At 43.1% G+C, this 15,281-nt stretch overlaps 1 protein-coding gene across 2 annotated transcripts in view; it reads right to left on the minus strand.

The window, feature by feature from the left end:
• The window catches only part of LOC311135938 (rho GTPase-activating protein 7-like), a gene marked incomplete at its 5' end in the record, with an annotated part of 97,030 nt that overhangs the window by 23,502 nt on the left and 58,247 nt on the right, over positions 1–15,281 (minus strand). The window contains one exon of one of the 2 annotated variants that reach the window (XM_084169977.1): positions 4,889–5,060. The exons of the other annotated variant lie outside the window; for it this stretch is intronic. Coding sequence (XP_084026103.1) covers positions 4,889–4,901 — 13 coding nt within the window. Of the gene's footprint in view, positions 1–4,888; positions 5,061–15,281 lie in introns of those variants that run through there. 2 annotated transcript variants of the gene reach the window in all.

Genomic DNA, 15,281 nt, shown 5'->3' on the forward strand with positions numbered 1-15,281 from the left:
TTTGTCAGAAGTGGCTTCAGTCCCTCCGGCCACACACAGCCTTTCATGTCCACTCTGTTGATGTTCCACCCATCTGCTAACTCCAACCATTAACATAGCACTGTCAGGGACAGATGGCGGAAAGAAGGAAAGAAGCACACTCTTTCTTCGAACTCACTGGTACTTCATGAAATAAAACCCAGAGAGAAAGAGAGAACGTTAAAGAGAGAAAACGATAAAGAAAGAACAAGAGAGAGTTCTTGCAATGAGGTGTTTTTCTCCCAGGCTGTGGGGGTCAGGGGAAGACAGCTGGAGGTTGAGTTACACAGGGGTGGCAGGTAGCCTAGCGGTTAAGAACGTTGGGCCAGTAACCGAAAAGTCGCTGGTTCTAATCCCGAAGCAGACGAGGTGAAACATCTGCCGATGTGCCCTTGAGCAGGGCACTTAAACCTAATTGCTCCTGTAAGTTGCTCTGGATAAGTGTGTCTGACAAAATGACAACAAAAAAGCAGATGGCTGACATATGTAAACAGGGGAAAAACGAGCAGCGAATATCACAAGACTCCTTTGACGCAGGTAAGATAAACTCTGCTAGATGAGACCGCTGTTCATCAAATCAAGGAGGATGACTTCTGTTCCTGTCCAATATTGACTGGCTTTCATTAGGCTACCAACTCAAGAGAAAGCTTCAAACTGTAACTAGTGCCTGCAACCTGGTTCAGGTTATCAATCAACCTACCAGGGTAGTTACAAACAGAAATGAAATCATCAACATGTATTGATCACATCATTATTAATGCTGCAGAAATGTGTTTGAAAGCAGTATACAAATCCATCGGATATAGTGATCACAATATAGGAGCCATATCTAGGAAAACAAAAGGCTGGGCCTAATATAGTGTATAAGAGGTCATACAATAACTTTTGTAATGATTCCTATGTTGTTGATGTAAAGAATATTTGTTGATCTGTGATGTGTAATGACGAGCAACCAGACGCTGCACTTGACACATTTATGAAATTGCTTATCCCAGTTACTAAAAAGCATGCACCCATTAAGAAAATGACTGTAAAAACTGCTAAATCCCCTTGGATTGATGAGGAATTGAACATTTTTATGAATGAAAAACAGCTTCTATCTCAAGGCCATCAGACTGTTAAATAGCCATCACTAGCACATTAGAGGCTGCTGCTGCCTATTGAAATCACTGGCCACTTTAAGAAATGGAAAACTAGTCACTTTAATAATGTTTACATATCTTGCACTACTCATCTCATATGTATATACTGTATTCTATAATATTCTACTGTATCTTAGTCCATGCCGCTCTGTCATTGCTTGTCCATATATGTATATATTCTTAAATTCCATTCCTTACTTAGATTTGTGTGTATTGGGTATATGTTGTGAAATTGTTAGATATTACTTGTTAGATATTACTGCACTGTCGGAGCTAGAAGCACAAGCATTTCGCTACACCTGCAATAACATCTGCTAAACACGTGTATGTGACAAAGAACATTTGATTTGATTTGAACAGCTAATAGTCAAATAGTGTAAAATCAGGTGAGCTGGTTCTACTCTTTTTTGCCATTTTCCGGTGTTTTGTGGTGGAAAACTGAGCTGGTCAAGCCTAACACGTCAACGCTGTTACCTATAGATCGACAGGCTACAAATGTTTTAACAACTCTTTTTTTTGCATTCCATTGCCACTCCCTGTTGGACACAACAAGCTTTCATTCCCCCTGTCAAAACGGGATTTATGGCTGATTTAAGATGAAATCGTCAACCCTGTTACGGTCAATCCTGTTACTTTATTTGGAACTTAATATGCATTTGCTATAGTATTTTTTTTGAGATGGGAAAACCAGTTTTTTTTAATGAAGATGAACATGTGCTCTTTATGACAGAATGTTAAAATCTGGTGAAATCAAAAGTAAAAAAACAAAAAAACAAGTTACGCTTCTCAAAAGGCACCGAATTGGTGGAACGACCATAAAGCCTATGGTGGAATAAGTTGTTATCCCCTTATAATAGCACCCTGCTCCCAGATGTAAATAAACTGTTAGCTACCCAAACCAGTGGTCAGAATGACATCACAGGGCTGGAAAAGGCATAAGACAGGTGACCCAGTTGCAGTATGAAATATGGCCCAAAAACAGTGAACAATGAACTTCGCTGTGCCTTGTTCACCACTGTATTCTCCCTGCGTATAAGCATGATTGTATCAGTGAGACCTCCAATTTTAATAAGGCCAAGAAGGGAAAGGCTCTTCCTTTTCCAAATTCCTCGGGCCGCCTTGGAGGAAGTTGTGCTTTTGGGCTCTGGGTTCTGATAAGAGATGCGTGCTCGCGATTCAACCCCTCCCTCCCTCAGCGCCAGGAAGTCAGAGGAGTGTGTTTCAGGGCCTGAGAGGGCCTGGGAAAATGGTGCTACGTGCTCTAGCCCTGACACAATCCTTACTCCCCCGAGTGGTGTCACACACTACACACCCACTCTTCGTAGCAGTCGCCTAAGTGCTACCACTATATGAGCCTCCAGGCCTAGTTGTCTTTCACCACGTCTCTTCATGAGTCGATAGACATGAGAAAAGCATCTCAGTGTGATATGGTAACATCTCTCTGCTCTGACAGCTTACATGGTTCTGATCTTCACAACATCCTCCAGAGGACCATGACTTAGACTCCACAGCCTCAGTGGAATGCAAATACAGCAGACCGCTGCTTTTTACTGGGATGGCAAGTGTCAAGTGAGGTGTAAAAGTTGTTTGAAAACCACAAATGTCTATGAAGTTATGTTAAGAACTGTAACATTAGACAAGAGGGGGGGGGGGGGGGGGGGTTGTAGTCTACTTCACTGTGGCCTAGTTAGATTACAACCATGTCAGAGAGAATGGATGTGTTCTAGTGAATGGCCAACATATCACCTCTGAATGACTGTAAACATTTTAAAGGACATTTTTAATGAGGAAAAGACAGGAAAGAACAATCAGAGAACATAGATGTTTGATGAATCACGAATAACAGTGATATCCAGCAGTTGGTACTCTATCATGTTTCTGTTCCGTTAGCTCTTTTGTGTATGACCCAAGCTGAGTTTCACTCGGTCTGCAAATCAGAGTTAATATGGAAAAAGTAACAATGGCTCTATAACAGTGACAATCAGAGAGCACCTGGTGACTGTTACACAATAACTCATCCCCCTAAACCTTTTGAGTGGAGCAAAACATCTAGTGTCATGTTAAAGTCACACAGCTTTTCATTCTCCACAGTACTGCCTATCCAATCCATCTATACCAGCCCTGGCTAGGCTTAGCTTATTCCATTACTCCCCGGCCAAAATTGGCAGGTAGAACTGCATTAGGTCATAGGTATAATTGTTCCTGCGCTCTGTTGCTCCTGGTTGCTAACAACAGTGTCTGTGTGATCCACTCATGCCAATGGGAAAGAGAGTTGGAGGGATTTTCGCTGCTATAGTTAGAGAACTCTCAGATTGCAGAAAGTATAATTGGTGAATTAAGGTCTTCTAGGAAATACTAGACACCACAATGAACCGGTCAATCTCTACTGAACCTTTTTAGAGGACCATCTGAAAATTAGCCCAACTTAGGGGTCTGCTCTCCATCACTTTGAATCATGTTGATTGGATTGAAATACTTGGCATCTAATGGTCAAGTAGAACTATGCACATGATAAGATGCCAAATCTTAAAATGGTGAAATACAGCAGTTAGTTGATTAGAGACCAAATACTCTAATCCATTGCAATGACTGAGTGACTTTGTTCAGTCTGGTTCCTCTGAAAAGCTAACACCATGGGAAAAATACTTATTGGAAAACAACAGAGTTGCTAGGCATTTTATCTCTGATTCCAAAGTAGCTGGTTTTCTATCATAACTCCTAAGTTCATCAAATTTTGCAGCCTGAACCCATTGAGGCCTGCGTGCTACGAAGATGTACAGAGCAGGCAACAAATACAGTATATATATTACACACTAATTTAAACAATTTTCCGGCACCTGCATGAAGAATCCAATAAAACACCCTCCCACATAACATTCAAACCTACAGGCCGGAATAAAATATGAATTGTGTAGGCCTACATTCTTAAGATATCGTTTGAATATTTTATGTGGGCATTCTTTATAGTATTAATTTTCTTAATTTTAGAGTAAACTAAGAAACATAACTTTTGAATCTATATGACAAAACATCTAGGCTAGTTAAATAAGTATTTTTAAAAGCCTGTCTTCAATATTTGATATAAAATAGTTAATTTTAAATTAGCAAAAGTATCCCCCCCCCCACCACCACCCTTAAGAGAGTGTGGTTGATCCCATGACATTGCCCTGTTGCTATTAGACTAGACTAGAGTGACCAGAAAGAGATTTCCAAACCTCAGACTCTGGCCTTGAGGGCATTTTTTCCCCTTTGTAGTCATTTAGCAGACAGTCTTATCCAGAGTAAGTTACAGTAGTGAGTGCATACAATTTCATACTGGACCCCCATGGGAATCAAACCCACAACCCTGATGTTGCACATACCATGCTCCACCAACTGAGCCACAGTGAACCCGTTCATGTTCCTTGAAAGTCAAACTATTCCTTTTGAATCTATATGGAAAAACATCTAGGCTGGTTAAATAAGTATTTTTAAAAGCCTGACTATAGTCTACAGTATGTATTAGACTAGAGGGCTGATGCTCATGTGGTGATGCAGCACTTCACCTTACATCATCTGAACTCCTCACCTCATTTTGAGCATCAGCATCACATGAACCTCACAGCTGACACCCTATCAGGTTAGTAGTGGCTCTCTGAATATGTTAATACATCTACGTTTATATTTGTCAGAGTCCTAGAATTTGTTATAGTAGAACTATAATTCACAGAAGAAAAGTTTTTACTTACTTGTAATCAACATGGTGCTGTAATGTTGTCAGATAAAATTTGATCAAAGTCTAATTTAATTATTGTTAAGAATGAGCAAACTTGATGTTGAATAATAAAAATACATAAAAACTATACAAATCCAATCCAAATCAAATATTGAAGACAAGTTCAGTTCTCTTGGTCATTTTGGGCGTCATAGTGAAATCAGTGCAAGCATTTCCACTTTCCAGTCGCCCTTCCTTCCCCTGGACCATACCAACTGCACTTAACGCTCACCCCAGGAGGGAGGTTTCCAAAGTTACATAATGGATGACCAAGACTGTTGACTTTGAAAGCATGCCAGGGTATTTAGAAAGTATTTCAGAATTCAGATAACTTTCTCTACTGTGACAACTAATACAATTGTAACATCTGATATAAAATAATTGATTTTAAATCCCCCCCCCCCCCCCCCCCCCCACCACCCTTAAGAGAGTGTGGTTGATCCCATGACATTGCCCTGTTGGTATTAGACTAGACTAGAGTGACCAGAAAGAGATTTCCAAACCTCAGACTCTGGCCATGAGGGAATTTCTTCCCCTTTGTAGTCAGACTTGATAGTTAAAATTAGATTAAGCAGACAATCAGCCTATGAAGGTGAACAAGGAAACTCTCAAAGACAGTTAGGCCAAGAACATGGTGAACCTCCCTCCACACAGGCTTCATAATAATCATGTATTTTTATATAATACAGTACAATATGTGTACTTTATGTAGCTATTCCTTCCAATATCCAGATGCCACATTTCTGTACTCACCTTCCTTGACAAAATGGTGAATATTGACAGTATCTTTACTGATCCTACTCATACAATCACTTATTTTTGTCACTCAAGAACATTTTCAGGGATTTTATTCACATTATAGTCATCTAGCAGACAGTCTTATCCATAGTGATGTTCAGTAGTGAGCGCATTCATTTTCATATTGGTCCCCTGTGGGAATCGAACCCACAACTGTGAAGTTGCACACACCATGCTCTACCAACTGAGCCACAGCCACATTATTCCTATGGTACAGTACCTTATCTCTAAAACCTGCAGCCCACTCTTATATGTGGTCTGACCTTCCCCTGTAGCTGCAATCAGCATCTTGTAAAAGGCAGCCATTGCTTCAAAGCAGCAATGGCACATTTAGTTCAAATCAAAAGAACAAGAGGATAATAACTCTAATGATTACCCTTAAAACACAGTGGATGATGACAAAAACCTGCAGTGCTAATAGCTCTCTCCAAGGCTTCATCAGGATTAATTCCTAGGTAAGCCATTAGTGGTAATAGGTTCCATTTACAATGTAGGTGTTTGATTAGGCTCTTTTAAATGTGAAAACCCCTGGAGAGGTCCACCGCTTTGCTGCATTAATTCACAGTTGAACGAAAGATGGAAAGAAATGAAAACAACTAATGACTTTTACACAAGAGTGAAGTACAGGACCCATGGTCCCCTTGGCAACCTTCCTGGAGCGCTTAGCTCTGGTTTATAATAAAACCTGGAGATAGGCATTCTTGGCTGTTACAGGGAATGAGATGTTTTTCTTGGATGACCCTAGTCCAAGATTCTGGTTTATGTGCATGATGTCATAGTCCATCATAATGCAGACCAAAGTTTAGTTATTTTCCCTTCAGATTTTGAAACCACTTTTACTTCATGTCTATGTAATAAAGTAATTGCATGGAAATACCATTCATAATACACTTTTGAAGACAAATGTTGACTACAGTAACTGTCACAACTGACAAAATATTGACTCTTGGCACAATTATAACGTTTTTCTGTTTGGGTTAGCTGATGAATTCATCAAAGCCACTGGCTCCTTCTGGTTCCTTGACGGTCCCACCCTTGGCGGGACGGGGGTGTGCACTACAGCCCTCCTCCCCAAGCAAATGCTTCCTCTCTGACAACCCTCTTAGACCAAAAGGTTCAACTCCAAATGATGTAAAGCACACAATCTGCTTGAATTCTATACCTATATAAAACATATTAGCTGTTGTTGAATAGAAGAGATATTATGACTTCTGGGCTTTCCTCCTCAGGACCACAACTCCTAAATGCTGAAGTGATAGTGATCAACAAGGATGAAATGATCGCTGCTGCTAATATTTAAGTTTCTCTACCTCTCCCATCAAATCAAACATAACCATGGTGACAGATGTTTTTCTACCCACTGTTGCTTTATGGGCAGTCAGCCTGCCTTACAATAAATACACAACATCACAAATAAATTGCCATACGGAGACATGGAACTAGGCTGGAACTATAGAAACCACACTGAACACAACAAGGAAGAAGATCATTCCACATCATCTCACTTCACGATATGAGCTTGGACAGGTTGGCTGAAAATGGCCAGGCTATAGCCAAATGGGTGTATATATCAAACACACCCATCCAGAGGTCCAATAGCATCTCTCTCCAGTCCATCATTCTCAGAAATGACATCATCGGTGTTAGAATCTTTGTGTTGATGAAATTATGTTACTCCAACAGCTGTGGTGGCAGACCGGCCAGCAGCCATCCAGTCTGTTCTACTGGATGGTTTTTATTTACGACTGAAGTATTTACAATGACTGTGATTAATGATAATGACCAAGCCTCTCTATTGTAAACAGTCAGATCCATCCACCAAGACTGATCCAAAGCAACACTAGCGACATTTGGACTGTGGGTACGTTTAATACAAAGCAGCATATGTCCTAGTATTGTGAGAAGGACAAAGGGACAGCCACGTGTGTGTTTACTGCGTATGAAAGTTACCCCGTCACTTTTGTTTGCTAGGCCATAAAACTGAGAGGCTTACTTAGGCCTGACCTCTGCTCTTGGCAGCCGCTGCACTGCTGGCCCCTGGTCACTGTTTTGTAAGGTTATGCAAGAACACACGTCCTTTTCCCAAGTAAGAGGAGGAGGGCGTCAGAATAGGAAGAATTCAGCTCTGTACCCCTCCCAGGGTAGAGTGTGTGTGGTGTGTGTGTGTGTGTGTGTGTGTGTGTGTGTGTGCGTGCGTTTTGGACTGTGTTTGTGCATGTGACTGTGTGTGTGTGGTTATGAGTGTGTGAGGGAGGGTATGTATTTACTCTCATGGACTTTATTTATATTTGAGTATACTGTATGCACTTGTGATTGTGAGTGTGTGTTTCTCTCTATGTGTGTATTTCTGTGTCTGTAATCTGAGTCCAGCCTCTGAGTCTTTGGGCTGGTATTTCCCTTGATGTAGGAAGCGCTCTTTCTGTCCCTAGAACTGTGTGTCCTTCCCCTTCTACTCACCGGTACTGCAGCGCCAGCTGGAACACTATCTTGCCATCTAGCCTCTGTGTACAAATCAACCTGTCCTGAACACGCTGGGCGCCTCTGTACTGGAACCAGGAAATGCTGACCACCCCCTCCCCTCCAAAATAACTTCTCACTTTAGCAGAAATATTTTATCAGAAGCTATGATGATAATGATAGAACTACAGTATTTTTGCTTCTTTGTGTACCCTTTAGGGACAGAGACAGAGAGACAGAGGTGGCAGTGGGGAATGAAAATAACCGGTGAAAATTATTAAAGCGTTTGACATGAAAACTGGAAAAAGCACACCGTTAGCTGACATCCGTGAGGTAATACCAAACCCATGAAAGGGCCTTGGCCCTGGTCTACCCTGCCGTGCCCTGCCATGGTCTGAATGTTATTGTATAATAGTGGTGTAGAGTTAGTAGAGTTTTCAGTGCCTGTTTGTCACTTGCTGCACTGAATATAATTGCCATAGAGCTCAGAGCTTAGGTTCCAGTAAGCCAGACTCTGTCACGGGTCAAGCGATAGGGCTAGCCCCCGAAATGAGCCTCTGACGAGCTACAGAATCAATTAAGTGGGGATATGATAAGCGCTGTGCTTTATTAGTTAGAAATTATTAGTTGCTTTATTACTTAGAAATTATCTGGGGTAATGGCGCATCCACATACAGTTCATTTGGAAGGCATCTTTATTGGGACACCTATGGCTGCTACGTTCTCTGGCAACATATCTGTGTTTATTTCCCTTCTCATACCTCGGCTATCGAATTGGAGTTTAGGGAACACAGTTCTATTTCATATATCTTATAATGGCACCAGAGTCGGTGGCTGCCGTTTTACAAGCTCCTAACCAACTGTGCTATTTTGAGTGTTTTTTTCGCATTGTTTGTAACTAATTTTGTACATAATGTTGCTGCTACCGTCTCTTAAAAGAGCTTCTGGATATCAGAACAGTGATTACTCACCTCAAACTAGACAAAGATCTTTTCTTTAATGAGTCCGATGCGAAGGATATACTGCTTCTCCGAGACCAGGCCCAAATCCCTGTCATTCGCGTAAAGAAAAGACGGAAATACAGGGGGAGAAGATCAGGGTGCCTTGTGAGAATTTGTTGGCGAGTGAGTAACCCGCCTCTACCATCCGTTCTATTGGCCAACGTGCAATCACTGAAGAATAGACCACACTATCTACCAACAGAGTTTTCATTAATATTTTTTGTAGCCGTCTATTTACCACCACAAACCGATGCTGGCACTAAGACCGCACTCAACGAGCTGTATAAGGCCATAAGCAAACAAGAAAATGCTCATCCAGAAGCGGCGCTTCTAGTGGCCGGGGACTTTAATGCAGGCAAACTTAAATCCGTTTTACCTCATTTCTACCAGCATGTCGCAACCAGAGGGAAAGAAAACTCTAGATCACCTTTACTCCACACACAGAGATGCATGCAAAGCTCTCCCTCGCCCTCCATTTGGCAAATCTGACCATAATTCTATCCTCCTGATTCCTGCTTACAAGCAAAAACTAAAGCAGGAAGTACCAGTGACTCGCTCAATACGGAAGTGGTCAGATGACTTGGATGCGACGCTACAGGACTGTTTTGCTAGCACAGACTGGAATATGTTCCGGGATTCATCCTATGGCATTGAGGAGTATACCACCTCAGTCACTGGCTTCATCAATAAGTGCTTCCACGACATCATCCCCACAGTGACCGTACGTACATATCCCAACCAGAAGCCATGGATTACAGGCAACATCCGCACCGAGCTAAAGGCTAGAGCTGCCACTTTCAAGGAGCGAGACACTAATCCGGACGCTTATAAGAAATCCCACTATGCCCTCAGACGAACCACAAAAAGGCAAAGCATCAATACAGGACGAAGATTGAATCCTGCTACACCGGCTCTGACGCTCGTCGGATGTGGCAGGGCTTGCAAACTATTACGGACTACAAAGGGAAACCCAGCCGCGAGCTGCCCAGTGACGCGAGCCAACCAGACGAGCTAAATGCCTTTTATGCTCACTTCGAGGCAAGCAACGCTGAAGCATGCATGAGAGCACCAGCTGTTCTGGACGACTGTATGATCATGCTCTCCATAGCCGATGTGAGCAAGACCTTTAAACAGGTCAACATTCACAAGGCTGCGGGGCCAGACGGATTACCAGGACGTGTACTCAGAGCATGCGCTTACCAACTGGCAAGTGTCTTCACTGACATTTTCAACCTCTCCCTGACCGAGTCTGTAATATCTACATGTTTCAAGCTGACCACCATAGTCCCTGTGCCCAAGAAAGTGAAGGTAACCTGCCTAAATGACTACAGCCCCGTAGCACTCACGTCGGTAGCCTTGAAGTGCTTTGAAAGGCTGGTCATGTCTCACATCAACACCATCATCCCGGAAACCCTAGACCCACTCCAACTCGCAAACCGCCCCACCAGATCCACAAATGACGCAATCTCAATCGCACTCCACACTGCTCTTTCCCACCTGGACAAGAGGAACACCTATGTGAGAATGCTGTTAATTGACTACAGCTCAGCGTTCAACACCATAGTGCCCACAAAGCTCATCATTAAGCTAAGGACAGTGGGACTAAACACCTCCCTCTGCAACTGGAACCTGGACTTCCTGATGGGCTGCCCCCAGGTGGTAAGGGTAGACATCAACACATCTGCCACACTAATCCTCACAACGGGGGCCCCTCAGGGGTGCGCACTTAGTCCCCTCCTGTACTCCCTGTTCACCCATGACTGCATGGCCAAGCACGACTCCAACACCAGCATTAAGTTTGCTGACGACACAACAGCGGTAGGCCTGATCACCTAGAACGATGAGACAGCCTATCGGGAGGTCAGAGACCTGGCAGTGTGGTGCCAAGACAACAACCTCTCCCTCAACGTGAGCAAGACAAAGGAGCTGATCATGGACTACAGGAAAAGGAGGGCCGAACACTCCCCCATTCACATCGACGGGGCTGTGGTGGAGCGGGTCGAGAGTTTCAAGTTCCTTGTCCACGTCACCAACAAACTATCATGGTCCAAACACACCAAGACAGTCGTGAAGAGGGCACGACAACACCTTTTCCCCCTCAGGAGACTGAAAAGATTTGGCATGGGTCCCCTGATCCTCAAAAAGTTATACAGCTGCACCATCGAGAGCATCCTGACCGGTTGCATCACCACCTGGTATGGCAACTGCTTGGCATCCGACCATAAGGCGCTACAGAGGGTAGTGCGTACGGCCCAGTACATCACTGAGGCCAAGCTTCCTGCCATCCAGGACCTATATAAAAAAAGAAACGTCCTCTCACTGTCAACTGCGTTTATTTTCAGCAAACTTAACATGTGTAAATATTTGTATGAACATGACAAGATTCAACAACTGAGACATAAACTGAACAAGTTCCACAGACATGTGACTAACAGAAATTGAATAATGTGTCCCTGAACAAAGGGGGGGTGGTCAAAATCAAAAGTAACAGTCAGTATCTGGTGTGGCCACCAGCTGCATTAAGTACTGCAGTGCATCTCCTCCTCATGGACTGCACCAGATTTGCCAGTTCTTGCTGTGAGATGTTACCCCACTCTTCCACCAAGGCACCTGCAAGTTCCCAGACATTTCTGGGGGGAATGGCCCTAGACCTCACCCTCCGATCCAACAGGTCCCAGACGTGCTCAATGGGATTGAGATCTGGGCTCTTTGCTGGCCATGGCAGAACACTGACATTCCTGTCTTGCAGGAAATCATGCAAAGACCAGTATGGCTGGTGGCATTGTCATGCTGGAGGGTCATGTCAGGATGAGCCTGCAGGAAGGGTACCACATGAGGAAGGAGTATGTCTTCCCTGTAACGCACAGCATTGCGATTGCCTGCAATGACAACAAGCTCAGTCCGATGATGCTGTGACACACCGCCCCAGACCATGACGGACCCTCCACCTCCAAATCAATCGCGCTCCAGAGTACAGGCCTCGGTGTAACGCTCATTTCTTCGACGATAAACGCGAATCCGACCATCACACCTGGTGAGACAAAACCGTGACTCGTCAGTAAAGAGCTCTTTTTGCCAGTCCTGTCTGTTCCAGCGACGGTGGGTTTGTGCCCATAGGCGACATTGTTGCCGGTGATGTCTGGTGAGGACCTGCCTTACAACAGGCCTACAAGCCCTCAGTCCAGCCTCTCTCAGCCTATTGCGGACAGTCTGAGCACTGATGGAGGGATTGTGCATTCCTGGTGTAACTTGGGCAGTTGTTGTTGCCATCCTGTACCTGTCCCGCAGTTGTGATGTTCCGATGTACCGATCCTGTGCAGGGGCTATTGCACGTGGTCTGCCACTACGAGGATGATCAGCTGTCTGTCCTGTCTCCCTGTAGTGCTATCTAAGGCATCTCACAGTACGGACATTGCAATTTATTGCCCTGGCCACATCTGCATTCCTCATGCCTCCTTGCAGCATGCCTAAGGCACGTTCACGCAGATGAGCAGGGACCTTGGGCATCTTTCTTTTGGTGTTTTTCAGAGTAGAAAGGCCTCTTTAGTGTCCTAAGTTTTCATAACTGTGACCTTAATTGCTTACCGTCTGTAAGCTGTTAGTGTCTTAACGACCGTTCCACAGGTGTATGTTCATTAATTGTTTATGGTTCATTGAACAAGCATGGGAAACAGTGTTTAAACCCTTTACAATGAAGATCTGTGAAGTTATTTTTACAAATTATCTTTGAAAGACAGGGTCCTGAAAAAAGGACGTTTCTTTTTTTGCTGAGTTTACTAGCCGGTGTCAGAGGAAGGCCCAAAAAATTGTCAAAGACTCCAGTCACCCAAGTCATAGACTGTTCTCTCTGCTACCGCACGGCAGGCGGTACCGGAGTCAAGTCTAGGTCCAAAAGGCTCCGTAACAGCTTCTACCCCCAAGCCATAAGACTGCTGAACAATTAATCAAATGGCCTCCAGTACTATTTACATTGACCCCCCACCCCTTTGTTTTTACACTGCTGCTACTCGCTGCTTATTATCTATGCATAGTCACTTTACCCCTACCTACATGTACAAATTACCTCGACTAACCTGTACCCCCGCACATTGACTCGTTACCGGCTATATACAATAGCCTTGTTATTTTACTGTGTTACTTTTTATTTCATTTTTTACTTGAGTTTATTTAGTAAATATTTTCTTAACTATATTTCTTAAACTGCATTGTTGGTTAAGAGATTGTAAGTAAGCATTTCACGGTAAGTCTACACCTGTTGTATTCGGCGCATGTGACAAATAAAAATTGATTTTATTTTTATTTTAATATCCGTCTATGTATATAACAATATATTTTTCCTGATCTCTATTCAGGTCCTTTTTAGAGAAAAAAGTCAAGATACTGTATCTCTAGGAGATCTGTACAGTAATATTATTATTATTATTATTATTATTATTATTATTATATTAAAAACATAGACCATGTCAGAAAGATTTTCCTTTAATAGAAAACCCAATGTTGTTTCTTCAAGTTGACAATTGCCCCGAGGGCAGGACTCCCTTCTAATCTGCTCCATCTAAAACACAGGCTGAAACAAATAGAAAAATGACAGATGCTGACTATAAACATTCTATGGTTGGGAAAAATGACAAGGGGTTACCCTAGATCAGGGATGGGCAACTGGCGGCCCACGGCCCCCCTTTTGTATGCCCGCTGACCAATTTTTTGGGGGTAGGAGGTGGGCAACTCAGTCGGGGTCTCAACTTACTGATGATAGTAAGAATAATAGAATACACAAGGTGCAATTTCCAAATTTGGTTTTGCATCAGCAGTCACTCAATTAGCCCATGTCAGCAATTTTCTTTTAGATTGGGAAGTTAGTTATCTAAACTTGTAGTAAGCATTGCCTCCACCCTATGGCAAAATGTGCAGAATTGCAGGAAAATATTTGTAAAATTTAAATGTGTTCTCTTCGCTGTAACGGGGGGTGGGGGGGGGACGACGACCCATGAGTCACTGAGGCCCTTCATGATGAGTTAAAATTTTCTGTGGCCCCCACCTCCGTCAAAGTTTCCCATCCCTGCCCTAAGTCAATAGCTAGCATTGGACACCACTTAACTGTGACAGTAGGATCTGCACAAATGTGTGAAGTGAATACTTATTTACTTACTCAATGAATTGTGTACTTGTTGATGTATTCTGAGGAGTGTGTACTTCTTGACATACACTATGCAGTGTGTACTTCTTGACATACACTATGCAGTGTGTACTGGTTGACATACTATAGAAAGTATGTACACTATAAGGTTGTGTACTTGTTGACAATGACATACCCTACGAAGTGTGTACTTGTTGACATACACTACAAAGTGTGTCCTTGTCTACATACAGTACACTTTGAAGTGTGAACATTTCTTGTTGATGCAGTGTGTTACAATGGAAAGCCTGGGCATCATGCAGGCTGAAGGTCATAATGGTCCCTAGTGGGGTTCTTAGTGATCCAGAGCCTTCCCGTCAGGATATCCCAGTCCCACGCCATCCCACATTCTGTCTCCGAGCCACCTACCCAAAATAGCACCTCTGATCCGTTCAGCTTGCTGTCCATCCAGGAAATGTCAAAGAACTGTCAATGAAAAATCATATCAATGGATGGAATCAGTGAATGAATGGCTGCAGCAACGATCTGACAAGCAAAACTGGCACTGCATAAAACAATTGGCCTAATTAGACAAAATAACAATTAAGTAAGTTGAACGAGATAGTCATTCAAACAACTTAGTATGTCAAATTAGTATGTTTTTTACTAAGTTGTTTAAATTAGATACTAAGTCGTTCAAACAAGATACTAAGTCGTTCGGAATAGATAATTCCAATCGTTTTCTTTTTTGCCTTGGGTTTCTAGGCTTCCGTACGTCTATGATGGCTAATGTCCAATAGAATTCAGCCTCAAAATTATTTCTTAATTACAGCTTATAGGAGAAGCCCATTCACTCACGCAGGTGTGGAGATTGTTGTGCCGGCCGACGTCAGTGTTCATCTGCTTAGTTTGGGTAAAGAAAGACGTCTCCAAGATGCCTGGCAAAGGCCCAGAGATTACCCATTCAGCGCAGAGACAGGAGGGAGCCACAATGC

Source organism: Coregonus lavaretus (genome assembly GCF_964263955.1).
Source record: "Coregonus lavaretus genome assembly, chromosome: 10".
Classification (NCBI taxonomy): domain Eukaryota; kingdom Metazoa; phylum Chordata; class Actinopteri; order Salmoniformes; family Salmonidae; genus Coregonus; species Coregonus lavaretus.